Source organism: Panthera pardus, unplaced genomic scaffold, assembly GCF_024362965.1.
Source record: "Panthera pardus isolate Hobbes unplaced genomic scaffold, ASM2436296v1 HiC_scaffold_17, whole genome shotgun sequence".
NCBI lineage: Eukaryota > Metazoa > Chordata > Mammalia > Carnivora > Felidae > Panthera > Panthera pardus.
This window is the reverse complement of record NW_026526732.1, coordinates 6,579,050-6,594,773: the sequence shown is the minus strand read 5'-3', so window position 1 is coordinate 6,594,773 and position 15,724 is coordinate 6,579,050. Positions and strand designations below refer to the sequence as shown.

General features: G+C 41.9%; 1 protein-coding gene across 2 annotated transcripts in view; it reads right to left on the bottom strand.

Moving 5' to 3' along the window:
- Positions 1–15,724, bottom strand: part of PRKN (parkin RBR E3 ubiquitin protein ligase) — a 1,337,794-nt gene that overhangs the window by 827,666 nt on the left and 494,404 nt on the right. The window contains exon 4 of one of the 2 annotated variants that reach the window (XM_019412860.2): positions 14,670–14,788. In XM_019412860.2, coding sequence (XP_019268405.2) covers positions 14,670–14,788 — 119 coding nt within the window. Of the gene's footprint in view, positions 1–14,669; positions 14,792–15,724 lie in introns of both variants that reach the window. The other variant, XM_019412859.2, reaches the window with a different exon arrangement.

Here is a 15,724-nt window from a genome sequence, read left to right as displayed (position 1 = left end):
TAAAAAACGTTGAAAAAAAATTAAAAAAAAAAAAAAAAAAAGAAAAGAAGGGTTTCACTGGAGTAACTCAGAGAGCTTCATAAGGCCCTTGTGGAGTCAGTAGGAAGCAGCCAGTTGGGGGCTGAGCTCCACTGGATAAATCTCTAAGACTAGATTGGTGAGGTCATGTTGGGCTCTGCTTGTGATCCCAGATTTTGTTAAGACCAAACATGTCTGAGTATTCTCCTTGGAAAATGAGAAAGAGATCCACAAATGCCATTCTACATTCTTCCTGGAAAGCTGAGGAGCTTCAAACAGAGAAAATCTGGGCAAGAAGCGGTGAGAATCCAGGAGCTGAGGTAGGGTCATGACTGGAGGATATGTGTCAGCACATCACTGCAGGGGAGGCTAGAATTCCTCATGGTGGCCTCTAAACGGCCTGTACAGAAGCCATGACATACAGTCTGCATTTCACAGTTTCCAGCTGCTGACAGTTCATGTATCCCAAGGACGGCTGTTATCAGGTCAGGTAAGAACTTTCCCTCTTGATTTTCCTTAGTTGTCTCATCCGGCGTCGATGCTGAGACATCAGAAACTGCATAGAGCACAATGGTAGAGCGGGGCTGGAAGCCCAAGTTGGGGAGAAAGAAGGAGGCCCCCACCCCCAGTTTCTCCAGCAAGTGCTCAGTCTAACACAGGCCCTGACAGGGGTACGGGAAAGCCTTTTACTTGGTTGCTTATTTTTCATTAGACTGGACACTTACGTACCGCACTGAAACTGTATTTGAAACTGAGTTATCCATTTGGCCCTGGTAGAAACTGCCACCCACTAGAACACTAGAGCAGTGCCTTTAGTGAAAGACACAAAGGCATTCCAAGTGAAAGGAACCACTGATGCTCAGAGACAGCCTGGCAGATTGTGCAGTTTTTGTGCTGGAATTTCCTGGAGCTGCCTGATAAGAGTCACTACCAGGCATCAAGGTGCACGTGGCTCCACAAACCCCATCACGTACAATCCTGTATTCTCAGCTCCTGAGAACACAACTCTCTGAATTGTCATTTCTAACCACACTTCTTGATTCCTCAACTTTCATACCATCACTATTCCACAAAGAAGGCACATATGTATGTTACCTTTTTACCTTTCTGCAATTCAGATTTCTGTCCAAGAATGCTCTGGATCAACCCCAGTCTGTCCACACAAGCCTTATCCAAGTTCAAGTGGTCATTTGCTGGCCCTGCCTCCCAGTGCATCCCTATCTAACAATGACCTTTCCTCCTTTCTTCCCTTGTTTCTTTCTTTCTTTCTTTCTTTCTTTCTTTCTTTCTTTCTTTCTTTCTTCTTTCCTTCAGAGAAAGCACAAGCGGGGGAGGGGGGCACGGGGGGGGGGTGGGGGAGAGAGAGAGAGAGAGAGAGAGAGAGAGAGAGAGAGAGAGAGAGAGAGAATCTTAAGCAGGCTCCATGCTCAACACAGAGCCCAACATGAGGCTCGATCCCATAACCTGGGATCATGACCTGAGCTGAAATCAAGAGTCAGATGCTCAACCAACTGAGCCAGCCAGGCGCCCCCAACAACGATCTTTCTCTCACATGCTTGCCATACCTTTCCTGACCTGAAGCTATTCACAGAAAAATGAATTTCTTTGAGGCAAGGTGATACTTTCAGCCTTTCTTACATTTGAAAGTCATAAGTTTAGTAGCAAAAGGAAACACAGGAAGTAAATAATTTTAGCTGCTTTAAACATATGAAGACCAGCCTAATGGAAGATTCCTTGCATTTTGTTCTATTTTCACAGATCAGAACTATAAGTTATGGGTAAGACAGATTTCAGGGCAATAACTCTCCATCAATTAAAGTTCTGTACAATGACAACAGTTAACTTGGAAAGCAACAATTCCTCTGTTCCTCCGTTCCTCCATTGCTAAATGCTTCTGCCGAAGCAGAAGACAAGTGACAACTGCTGAGCATATGTTGTAAGAGTAATTTTTGTATCAGGAGGGAATGTAGATTGCATGACTACATGCTCCATTTCTATCGTAAGATTATGGGTAGGCCAAGGCATAGGATAACCATGATGCCCTCAGTTCAATTATTCATTTACTCCAAAAAAACACATCTAATCATCTCCACTACATCCAGCACTATTCTAAAGCCCAAAGATGGAGGGGCACCTGGTGGCTCAGTCCGTTAAGAGTCCGACTTTGGCTCAGGTCATGATCTCACGGTTAATTGGTTTGGAGCCTGCATCAGGCTCTGTGCTGATGGCTCGGAGCCTGGAACCTGCTTCGGATTCTGTGTCTCCCTCTCTATCTGCCCCTCCCCTGCTCATGCTGTCTCTGTGTCTCTCAAAAATAAATGAACATTAAAAATAGTAATAATAAAATAAACTTAAAAAAATAAAGCACAAAGATGTAAAAGGTTTAGTCTTTGACTCAAGGCACTGAGTCTAGTAATGGACTAGAGTAGAGGGATACCCAAGTAACAGAGTCCTTCATTTTTTGGACACGCTCCATTTATTTTGTACAGATATTGATAGATACACATATAGATGTATATAGATCTGATACAGATGTATACATGTATATATGTATGTGTATATATGTATATACATAGATGTATATATGGATATATATGGATATATATAGATATACATTTAGGTGTATACATGTATCTATCTACATATGTAAACAGAATCACCTTTCCTATATATGTTTATGAAAAGCTGAAATCTTAGCCTTATGGCAACATGACACAACTTACAGATTATATGACATTTGTTTTCACTGACTCTCTACCTTAACTACTTTAAATAGGATATTTTATTCGGTAAGAAAGAGAAACATGATTTTTCATTTACTTTTAACACATTATGGTGAGGAAAGTTCTATTTGTCCATGAGATGGTGCTGCCAGCTTTACATGATGGCCATATCTGATCATTTTAATTGCAGGTCATTTCCTAAGTAGTAGGTCAGTGTATGCTAATTAGTATGGCTTTCTCAATGAATACGAAATTCCCAATGTGCAACTGAAGATATAAAAGACATAAAATTCAGGGTCATCATGACACCTGACAGAAATGTAATTCTCTGAAACTAGCTGGGAGAATCCCTAGTTTAATCATCTTAACAAGTAATTGTAGGGTTATACTCATATTCAGAAAGGCAAGTGGCTCTTGCAAGGCTCACGCCATGGCTCCTAGCTTTATTTTTTTTTTTTAATTTTTTTAACATTTATTTATTTTGAGACAAAGAGAGACAGAGCATGAATGGGGGAGGGTCAGAGAGAGCGAGACACAGGCTCCAGGCTCTGAAACAGGCTCCAGGCTCTGAGCTGTCAGCACAGAGCCCGACGCGGGGCTCGAACTCACGGACCGCGAGATCATGACCTGAGCCGAAGTCGGCTGCTTAACCGACTGAGCCACCCAGGCGCCCCCGGCTCCTAGCTTTATTAGCAGTATGCCCTCCAACAGACCAGTGGACCTAACTAGCCCCTCAGAAAGCAGTCACCATCCAATTAAATCTCCCTCAATGTCCACAGCTTGCTATGTTCCAAGTACACCAGCACTCATATATTGCCTCCTCACTAAAGGAAAACATCCATGTTTGATTTTTATTCAGTCTCTGAATTTCCATGTCCCATTTAAGAAATGTAGTCTAGTAAATTTGACTTTTTTTTTTTCCAGGAAAAAGCTGCAGGACAAGGCTCTAGGTTCCCTCAGTTCTGGTCAGACAATGAATGCACTCAATATGGGTACCTTGAATAAGAATCTGAACTTGGGTTCTCAGATTTAATTATCAGTTTGGCTCCTTTCTCACAGTGGACCCATGTAAAGTCAGTTACCCTCTCCATTTCTCATCTGGCTTCCCTGATGCGTTTATCCAGGTAGCTTGATGTTCCCAGATGGAAGATGGCATGCGTGCATAAGTATCGATGCTTCTGTAAAATGACTACAGTCCCGACCTCTACCGTCTCACCTAATTCTGTAGTAGTGTCATTCAATGTGCCTCTTCCACCCTCCACATTTTATTAGTATGGAGTAAGAGAGGGCCACTAAATTCTAGTTGTCTTTCCCCAGGGAGGTTTTTGGACTAGTCACTTCTTAAGCAAAGAACAAATAAATTAACCCACTGCCATAAATATCCATTTTTTTCTTTACCCAATTCTACATAAAGCTTCTAAGTGGTCAAATGGATAATCTAGCAATATCATTCTGTAGACAACCAGGGAACCACACTTATGCATAGAAACAACTGTTGCAACAACAGTAGCATTTCACACACAAAAAGAAGTTCAAGACTGACCAAATTCCCAGTGTAGCTATGGTGATACAAACAGAGTATATAATGTAGACTCAACAATGAAACTGATGAGTTCATGAAAGTTATCTAAAGTAATTATTCATTTACAAATATGGCAGCCATTAGTAACTGCCCTCCAAATGTCCATCTCATTCTCTCTCCTTATTAATAGAATGTCGATTTTGACTGGAGAAGCAATGGACTCAACTCAGTGGATAAATTAGATTGGTCTAAGCCAATCAGGGATATCCTATTCACCTTTGGAAAATACTGTTTTTCAAGCTTCTTTTGTAATTACCAGTGGCCATATGACCAAGTTAAAACAATGAGATGTAAGGAGAAGCGTTCAAGCAGGCTTCCAAAAGTTACTAATTCTGGGGCACCTAGGTGGCTCAGTCGGTTGAGTGTCTGACTTAGGCTCAGGTCATAATCTTGCGGTTCGTGAGTTCGAGCCCCACGTCGGGCTCTGTGTTGAGGGCTCTGTGTTGACAGCTCAGAGCCTGGAGCCTGCTTCCGATTCTGTGTCTCCCTCTCTCTGCCCCTTCCCTGCTCTCTCTGTCTCTCAAAAACGATAAACGTTAAAAATATTTTCAAAGTTACTATTTCCTTTTTAGAATAAACAAGATGTGCAGGCTGTTCCCTATCATCCTGCACTCCCTGCAGACCTGATGCCATGATGCCCAGTGCTGTGCCATGGACAGTGCATAGTAAAGGTACAAACAACCCAGTCAGTGCTCAGAACAACACTGATATCCTCATCGGTTAAGCCTGTGTTAGGTGAGTGTTCATTCTATCAATGCTGGTGGACAGCACTGTAAACCAATAAACAAAACAACACAATTTTAAAATATGATACATTCGACTTCAGTTTAAAATTTTTTTTAACATTGTTTTCATTTTTTTTTTAATTTTTTTAACGTTTATTTATCTTTGAGACAGAGAGAGACAGAGCATGAACGGGGGAGGGTCAGAGAAAGGGAGACACTGAATCAGAAGCAGGCTCCAGGCTCTGAGCTGTCAGCACAGAGCTCGAGGCGGGGCTCGAACCCACGGACCGTGAGATCATGACCTGAACCGAAGTCGGCCGCTTAACCGACTGAGCCACCCAGGTGCCCCAACATTGTTTTCATTTTTGAGAGACAGAGAGAGACAGAGCATGAGCAGGGAAGGGGCAGAGAGAGGGAGACACAGAATCCAAAGCACGCTCCAGGCTCAGCTGGCAGCACAGAGCCCGATGCAGGGCTCGAACTCAGGAACTGTGAGATCATGACCTGAGCCGAAGGTGGACCAACTGCAGCTTTAGATGAGAGAATAAAGTACACTGAAAACTTTCTGTGAAAACCGTTATCTTTTCTTTATGTTTTATAAATACATTAAAGTTGTGATTTTGTCAAAATATTCTGTGTAGTTCCAATAAATAGTTCTCTTTGTATTTATTTTTCATTTATTTATCTCCAGAAAGGAACACTTGAATCTAGCAAAGGTCTGCGTGTGGCTTAGGTGGCTGCTGGCTGAATACTCTCACACAGGATGCTGGGATTACTCCTCAGGAATCCTGTTGTTTCTAGGCTGCCCCCTGTGGCTCTTCTCCACACACCGTGTTTGTCAGTCTTGCTGTTCACCTCCTGCTCCAGCACCTGCTTACCTATGCAGCTTGACCAAAAGCCCACTGAGGGCTCCCTCCTTGGTGTCAGTGCCAGAGACTGTTACACCGATGTCCTGGCCAAGAGGGAAGACACGATCCCAGAAGTGGTGTTGCCAGGTGAAGTAGAGAGGAGTATTTGAGTTTCAGATAGAAACTATTTAGTGTAGGTATGTTCCAGGTAAGGCATTTATCCTAAATAAGTACACCGACAAAGACTTCCTTGTTTGTCTGAAATGAAATGTAGTTGAACAGCTGCATGTTTGTGTGCTAATCCTGTTGGTCCCGTCTGGGATCCCCCTGGTCCTCCGAGCGATGTTGGGCTCCTTTTTCCACAACTCTGAGTGTGCCTAACTCTGACTTTTGCCCAGGTTCTCCTCCAGACTCTGATGGAAAACGACTCTGTGCTGTCATTCTCGTCTAAACCAGGAGGCTCAAGGCAAGTCCAAGAGGCCGTTCTGTTCCCTCCACCTTCCTCTTCTCTTGCCTATGGCTCCTCTCCCACCAGAACCCCAGCTAAAACATTGGAGAAATCTTTAAAATGATCCAGAACCTTTAAAATGATCCAGAGCTTTTCTGAAAATGTATTCTCTTTAAACAAATAAAACTACTATGTTCTATGTGTGTACGTTCTGTGGCCATTTGTAGGAGGGGCTCCTAGGGAAGTCAGCTGAAAGTTGATCCACCAGAAGTTGATTTACCAAGTACGCAAAAAAGCTGACTTAGCTAATATAATAATTTACTGGATTATTTATAAACTGTGTCCCCTGGTCTTCAGTGCTCTGAGCTCTTCAGATCCCTCCCCTGCTCCCAGAGTGCTGTGTGTTCAATGTCCTCTTTCCTTCTATCTGTCTCGATGGCCTCTACCTGCAGCAGAAAATATCTAGTGTTTAAACAAATATAACATCTCAAATGCTCTTAGGAAGATAAAATTGTTCAGCTGAGACTTGAGATGTCTTTGAAAGCCATTACAACAATCCGATTCTATATAAGATGCTACAGACTTTATAATTGCTTAAAAGAAGTTTTTGGTAAATTGATAAATACTTAGTAGAGAAAACGGTAGGAAAAAAATCTGGAAAAAATAACTAAAATAAATATTAGAAAGAAATCTTGTATAACCCAAAAGTTCCTACATAAAATGTTAGAGGTTTGATTACATTCATAGGAATATATTCAGAAATACAGTCAAGAAGAAAACTTTCATAGGATGAATTCACCTGTGATCTTTAGCTTTCAATAAACCGAGCATTTCTTAAAATCTGCTCGGAAAATATATCATTGGATATATTTATAATAATCAAATGAGTAATGCAATCACCATATAAATAAAATTCCAGAAGAATGTTTCAGAATGATATTATCCCTGATAGTTTTTTTGGTAAATTAGTAAATTTGGTAAAATCAGCGAAAGAGGCTAGCAAATTAATCTGTAGTCAGCAGAGATGGAGGTTGATGGGGAAGAGTATTTGTAAGTCTGTACTCTAGGCATGAGTTATCCAAAACTACTATGAGTTTTAGGAAAATGACATTAGCAGCATTTACTTACAATTTTAAATCATTTATATTGGCTGACAATGATACCCTGAAATGGTCTGGATCAACCCAATTTAAGTAGATCATTTCACATTTAGACTTTGCAGTGTTTGATATATGTGTAAACTACCCCAAATCACGCTTTAATATAAAAGAAATCATTACAACTTAAAATTCTTTCTGATACTACTTTGCAGTTTGAGTTATGATTATTATTTGCTTGTTTTTACCTGAGACTGGCTCTTTTCCAGATACTGGTTTTGGTAAAAGAGAAAAAGAGGAAAAATCTTCTAATCTCTGAATCTTTTGTCAGTTACTCTTGACGGGATACTTGACCAGTGTGAGGACGTCAAGAGTGTGTGGCTGAGAGGGGGCCGGAGTCCACAGTGGGACTGAAGAGAATATAACACAAAGAAGGTGGGCTTCAGAAAGATGGAGGAAGGAGAGTCCTTACGGCCAAGAAAAATCTCGTGGGCAGGACAGGGGCAGAAGGGAACAGACGGGTGCCCCAGCACCTACAGAGGCAAGACCTGTCTTCTGCTCCCTCTCTATCCTAAATCCCTGATGTGAGATCAATCCACCACAAAAACTGGCTTCTTTGCAGGTTTAACATCATAACACAAATCAAAACAGACTTCAGGGCCAGGTTACACATTTTGGACATCCAAAATGGGCTTTACAATTTTTAAAAAATATTTAGACAACAAAATAATTTGCAATGACTCAGAAATGCCTAAGAATTGAATAAGTAAAAAGTGGGATTACACATACTTATTTCTAAATAAGCTTAGATATAGTCCAGGGCTTTATTATATAGCTTTTGATATGAAGAGAAGAAGTGGACTCCTTACTAACAATTAATCTGCAACAAATATTAAGTTCAGGAATGATTATACATTTAGACAATATTTCTTAATAAATATCCTCACATAAATTGTTTCTAATCTATAAACCAATTTTAAATAAAATCCATCACGGCAGGCGGTTTGCATCTTACTCTATTTATTGCCCCATTCCTCATCAGAAACCTTTTAGCTTTAATGTTATTCCGTGGCAGACTATCTCATTAGAGTGGCAAAGATAAAGTTCTTTTTGAGATAAAGTAATTATAGTGATTGTGGGGTGGGTGGGGGGGATTCTCTGCAGCTCTTGGCTACACTGGTCTCCTGGCTTCTGATTCACTGGAAAACTAATAAACTGAGTCGCAAAAAAAAGATGCTAATGGTTGCTAACTCGGGCTACCTAGAGTTTGTGCTGGAGAGATGAACAGGGTGTAACCTTGATCACAACTAAAGCGCCCTGCAGGTATCGGGGTACAAGGAGAGTTCCACAGTTGCTCTGATGCTTTTTTGGCAGAAAACTCGTCACCTGAACAAATGACAGTAAGAGCGACAGTTTCTGAACGTGGATTACGTGCCACTGTGCTCAGTACTTTATTTATATTTGTTTTCACTATGCTTCGTACTTTAAAGAATGGAATCATTGAATCCGCGATAACTTTGATGAAAAATTTTACTTCCAATTTTGCGACAAGAAAACTGAGACCAAGAATTTAAGGAACTTGCCCAATGTCCCGCAGCTACTAAGCAGCAGAATTCGAATCTAGAACATCTGATGGGAAAAGGAGTGCAGGAAGCCATTGTCTCTGGCTCTCTGCTCCCAGATGGCCCCGAGTCCAGTATTTTAAGACAGACTGCGCCGTGCGGTGTGCTCTCTCCCTCACTTCGTCTGTCCTAGCGTCCGGTTATTGTTACTCAATCAACTGTTTCACTCATAAATACTCTTACTGTACTTTAAGCCTGTGTCCTGGGAGAGAAACGAGTCCATTTTTCCCTGTCCCGGAAGCTCTGTCTTCCTCAGGAGGCTGAGTCCACTCGGAACGTGGGCGATGGCCAGACTGTGGTGGCAGAAAGGGACCCGGAATGCAGGAGACGGCACTGTTAGGTCTCAGGGAGCAGAAGCCCACAGGGCTGAGGAGGATTTGCCCTCTTAGAGTGACCCCTGGGGACGCCCTCCTCGTCATCAGCATCATGTTCTAACTAAACTTCGTCAACCCCGGGCACACGTTTTAATTAGTCACACAGCCTCTTGTGTTCTTATGAATCTGTCCTGGGAAATCTTTGACAGCAGCTAAGAGGCACGCCTGACTGCAGACCTTGCTCCCCTGCCAGAGGGCTCTCTCCCCACCACCAAACTTGCAGTCTAACGATAAGATGGACTGGAAGGACCACGGCTGCGGACCCTCTAACCTTGAGTTTGGTAGCGGCACCCACGGGGAGAGAAGAAGACAAGCATCTTTAAGCCTCTCAGTGCTGCTTCTTTTTCCAGTATAAACTCCTTCTTTAATTTCTAATTATTTCTAAAAGTGGTGTATTCTCTACATACCTTGGAAAACCTTACTTTTTCTGTCCACATTTATTTTTTGTATTAAATAAAAAAAGAAGAAAGTCTCTGAGGCTTTCACTTAGTCATCATTTGATTTTTCACACCAATGAGGGAAACGATGACACAGGTAATTTTAGGTTACCCATTTTATTGTTCAAGAACGCAGTCAGAAGCATACATGCAAGTACAAAGCAACCTTCCTTCTGAGCTTAGCCCTGTGTCATTTCTGGGTGGACCTAAGTGGACTGTCTTTGCAAAGGCAAATGAAAATTGGAGGCCTGCCATGTTTTTTGTTCACATCAGCCGCTGTTCACTATTTTCCAGTGAGCATTCACGTTTCTCAAGGCTATTTTGGTTAGTGGAAACCCTGGCCAAGGTCACCATGAAATAAAGAAGGTAATTTCATTTAAAGACAGAAGAAAACCTGGCGTCCCAGCTGATTTTCAATTTACCCTCAAGGTCAGGCCCAAACTTCAGACATCAGTTTCCCATTCTTAACATCACAGCAGAAATGGCCGTCTTATCTTCCTTGCCAACTCATTAAGAGCATCGTATTAAATATGAAACATGTAAACACTTAAACCTTAGAGCATTAGGTATGAGAGGCAGCTCATTATCTTGCATGCAAAATTTAAATAGTGTCGAGGAAATGTTGGCATTAGGAGTAAGTCCCCCACAACAACAAAAATTAATTAGGAGATTACTATTAAGACCCATGAAAGGCAAAGGGCCTATTGTAGACTCATTTTTTTTTCCAGACCAGAAAAAATAAAATTATGTTACAAAATATAACCCAGGTGGCTAAGTAGGTTCTGGTTTTTCTCCTTGCATATAACGAGTTCCTTGCAAGAGCTCAGATAAACCACCCCCTGTTCTACTGTAAATTGTCAGCCACACAAAGTCCTTTCCTTTTTGTTTTTTCTCTCTTGACTACAGAAAATTCTGTAAGTTGTAGATCTTGATAAAGTTTGAAAAAATGAAACCTAAGAGTTGCCTATTCTCTTCATAGAAATGCTTCGTCTCCACAAAGTTCAGCACCTGCCCCACCCACTGCCAAGACTTAACTTGCAGACTAGTGTGATTGCTCAGCTGCTCCAGAGAGATCTTCTGAAGGTACGACTGAGTGTGGACTTTTGTTATTAACAAAAAATCAAAGTCCTCATTTACTGGGTTGCAGGCATGTTACAGCTAGTAACAATACTAACGTTTTAGATTAAATAAGTAATCTTTAAATCTTTTCCATTTTTCCTAAATCTTTAAGTAGTTTTTTTTTTTTTTTTTTTTTGAATGGTATTTTAAGTACAGGGAAGCAGTTGGGTAATAGGACATTGATTACCAGATTTGTATAGTGAGCAATCTATCCTAGAAAAGGCTTTATAGACACACAGAAGACTTTTCATCCCTGGCATCAACAATTTGTTAATTGTTTAACTTTGGGCTCATAACTTAACTTCATGGAGTCTCCTTATTAAAAACAGTAGACAATAATATTTACAGTGCAGTTCTGTCATGAGAATTAGAAAAAAAAAAAGAAGTACCAGAATATAAATGTAATGAAGGAAATCAATAAATGGTAGCAAAACAATCATAATTACTATGATTACAAAATGTCACATAGAATTTCTAAAGTACATGGGTCTATCTTGTCAATGTGTAAAAGTTCAAATATAGATGCCATTCACTTGGCATTGCCAGGTTTGTGCCCCACCATGGGCAAGATACTGTGCGGAGGGCTGAAATTCACCAGGGATGCCAACTGACAAGTTATCTGATACAAGAGGCTTAGGGACACTAGGAATATTGACAACTGGACAATTGCATAGAATGTGGAACAGAAACTTAATGTTATCTGTAATAATGGGGTTGAAGTTTGAGCCTGTCAGGGGAGGAAATGATGAAAGAAAAGGCACGAGACAGCTCTAGAAAAATTTAAGAGAGGGGTTAACAATGTACAGAGTAAAAACAATGTAGGGAGAATAAAAGTCTGAATTGAATAATCAAATGTGGAGCAGTTCTAGGCACTGACAAAGTCTGGGGTGGTCATGGGAGTGGGCATCTGAGATGGGGCAGAACCCAGACCACTGGGTGCATGAGATCATCCCTCCAAGGACATGCTGGTCCAGGTGAGCGGGTGAGGGAAATACACAGAGCTTCTTGATGAGCAGGGTGGGAAGGGGATGCTTTCATTTCTTTGAAAGGAGTTAGCCAAAGTATGGATTGATTTCATGGTGAATTACATAGAAGTGTGTGTGTGTGTGTGTGTGTGTGTGTGTGTGTGTGTGTGTGTTAAGTATAATAGTAAAAAAGTAACAATAAGAAAGCATTTAAGATTTCTAATTATTTATGTTCCAGCTACTGTTCTAAATACTCTTCATAGATTAATTAATCTTCCCAAGAAATAAGAAGTAGATACCATTATCCCAGTGGACAGTTCTCGCCACGTTGACATAAATGGGAAATAATGAAATATGAATTCTAACCCATGTAGTACAAAGAGTCTGCAGACTCATCTCCTCAGGATCCCACCATACTGCCTCTCAACAATTACTCCCTCTAAATAAGTGCTTACCGCTCACCAGGCCCTCTAAGCACCTAACGTTAATGTACCATTTAACCCATACGATACAACTTTGGTTCATGCATTTACACAGACACCGCAGGCTGTTTTTCCTTTGTGTTTTCGATTTTCCCCCCCATGGAGCCTATTTTTAATATGAGAAATTTCACATAAAAATCCCCATTTACAGTTTCTCTTAATTAAAAGATTGCCCACATTAAGCCAATCACTTCTTAACAAGTGGCAGGAGTGGCTTCTTGGCCTCTTCAGCCACCGTGGTCCTCACCACCCCCGATGCCCACTTCTCACCCATTCTTAAATCACCTGTCTGGTCACTGGGGATATATGAGCACATGACATTTAGTGTGAATATATCTGTGCAGTAAAAATGGGGAGACTGTAGAGTTTACAAGTTTAGATCACACAGCCTGGTTCAAGCCCCTGGTCTCATAAACTCTTGTTTCCTTAATCTCTTCAAGCTTCAGGTTTCTCGCATCTAAAATAAGGTCACTGACAGTACTTAAGAGTGTTATGAGATAATTCAATTACATAATGCAGGAAAATAATGAAGCATGGATTTCAATAATAATTTGTTATTGCTGCTTTTACTAAGAACAATTGGAAGTTGGTATATTTAGGTCACATCCACCATCAGAGGCAATCAAGACTGAAGCATAGATCAAAAAAAGAAGAGGCTACTTAAAGCACTGGAAAAGGCTAGTGGCAGAGGAGAGATTCTGGTGGAAGAGAAACTTCTGTGGTATTTAAGAGAACCCATTTCACAGACAGAAGCGCTGCCTAGTGATGCCCCCAGAAAACGGTCCAGTCCAGAGAGTCAGAACAAACTTAGGATTTGTCTTCCTAAGTGGAGTTCACAGGATTCCCCTGTGGAGCTGACAGGTTGTATGATGATGAAATACTGTACTGTACTTTTGAGTGATGCCACCGTCTTCCCCAGGCCTGAGGCAGGGATCCATGATTTCTCCTTTGCTGGGTATATCCTTCATTTTCTACCATGCTGCTCCGTTAGACCCATGCCATGGGCCACCACCCTGACCCAGGCCAGTGCCCCACTGCCCACCAACCATATGAGGAGTCTATTAATTAAGCCTCTTTGCCTTCAATCTGTTACCAACACCAGTCCCAATGACAAACCATTACACCACTAATAAAGCGTTCTAAAACGTCATTTTATAAATCACCTTTATTTTTAACATTTTGCCTTGGCTCCCCATTGCCTGTGGAATAAATCTAAATGTGGTAGCCATGGGTCGGGGGGGGGGGGGGCGCTGTGGTCAGGAAGTACTTGTCCCCACTTCAGCCCCGGTTGCCTGAAGACCTTTGACCTTTTTAATGCCTCCTTGGCTGAGCCCTCATAGCTGCACCAACCGGAATGCCCTCTGTGCCCGCTCACATTCACATCCGCATCAACTTTGGCCAAATCCTACACAACCATCACGGGGGAGCCATGGCCTAGCTGTGCACACGTTTTATATCAGGGTTTTCTCTAGGGGGCCAGAGATAGATACGCCAGGCTCCACAGGGCAACCAGCCTGTGCGGTAACCGCTCAACCCCACCGTGGGCACAGAAGCGGGACAGACGACACGTAAGGAAATGAGTGGCCTTCGGGTACAATTGTATCATGGAGGTCGGAGATTAAAGTTCATATAACGTCCGCGGGCCACACAGCATTCTCTTGATATTTCCTGGCCACTTAAAAATGTAAAATCCTTCTTAGCCAGTGAGCTGTGCCACACTAGTGGAGGCCACGGCAGGTGGCGGCTGGCCCAACCCGCGTGCACACGGTTGTCGATCCACGACTTCCCTTTCTGCTTCCTCCGTGAGGCATAACTTAGGTTTAGCGGCCCCGAGTGCACCCGTTTTCAGTGAACCGTCCAGTGGATTTTGACACATGTACACAACCACGTTACTGTCGCACGGAACAAGACATGAAACATTTCCAGTTCCTGGCCTCTTCTAAAAGATGCCCCCGCCAAAGCCCGACACCTTTTCGCTATAAAAGCGTCTCTGTACTTCCTCTCAGTAGGCCTGGATTAGAGATATGGAAACAACGGCTCGGCACTACCTAACGTTTGACAGTAATGTTTTTAAATGAAACTTCAGATACCATTAACCATCACGACCGCATAGAAGAATGTCTCTTTTCTTGAGTCATGGGTCTTATTGGATTCAAAACCCTGAAAGCCATCTCCGGAAACACACATTCATGTTTCTGGGCAGTTTCTGCCAATGCTGTAGCTCCTTACCTGGGCCAAGGTGAGCGTCGCCTGTCGGCAGGTACCACACCGCACCCTGAGTTTTCCTGGCTGTATTCTTTGACAGGGGCCTTTGCAATAAACATAAAAGCTGTTGTAAGGCGGTCTACCTGCTGGGGGGGGGGGGGGGAGGGAAAAAAAAGCAGAGGAAGTAGCCAATCAGCATTGAATCCAAATTGAGACAAATTTTTAAACGAACTCCTCGGGAGCATTTTGAAACATTAGCGGGATAAATATTCCAACGAGGATACAACAATTTAATTTAGAAAATCTAGTTTTATGCTCAAAAGAGTGAAAATCTTTTCTTCTTCCTGCCAACAGCCCTGTGACTTACTCAGCAAAGTTAGCAACCTGCTGCCAAGAGAGCCAGCCAAGAGTATTTGCCACGCGGGGAAGTTAGACGCATTCTGTGCCGCTGAGGTTTTTTAAAAGCACAGGAAATATAGGGACTATTGGAAATTTAAAGACCACTGCTCCTGAATTCTATTTCATGCTTCTTACACAGTTTGAAGGCTCTAGATTTTTTCCTCTTAAAATCTTATCTACAGGGACACGCCAGCCCATTTCTCATGATATGAGTGGCCTGATCACAGCTTCCTGGGTTTCCAGTGAAGACTTTCCAATGCACAGGCACACATAAAGTAAGACAAGAGTCCTGAGGGGCTTAACGGAACCCGGCCGCAGTGTGCAGAAGTGGGCGCCTTGTGTTTCACACTTCTGTCTGGATCTACCTTGACAAATGCCTTTCAAATAACACAAGAGTAAAAGCTGGACAAAAAAAAAAAAAAATCAATAACTAAACATCTCTGATCATTTCTCTCAAATGTTACCATACACACGTAGTGCTATTCTGTCCGTTAGGGGAACCTTTCCAAATAGTGTCACGATGCCATTTCTGCAAAGAACTCACTTTATTTAGAAGCATTCACTAGTAAAATAACGTCTTTTTAAAATTTATAACATTAAATAGTTCTTTGAACCTTTATACCTTACTTCTTGTTGGATAGGAATTACATAAAATGTAGTGGCATAAAAACTTTGTTTAA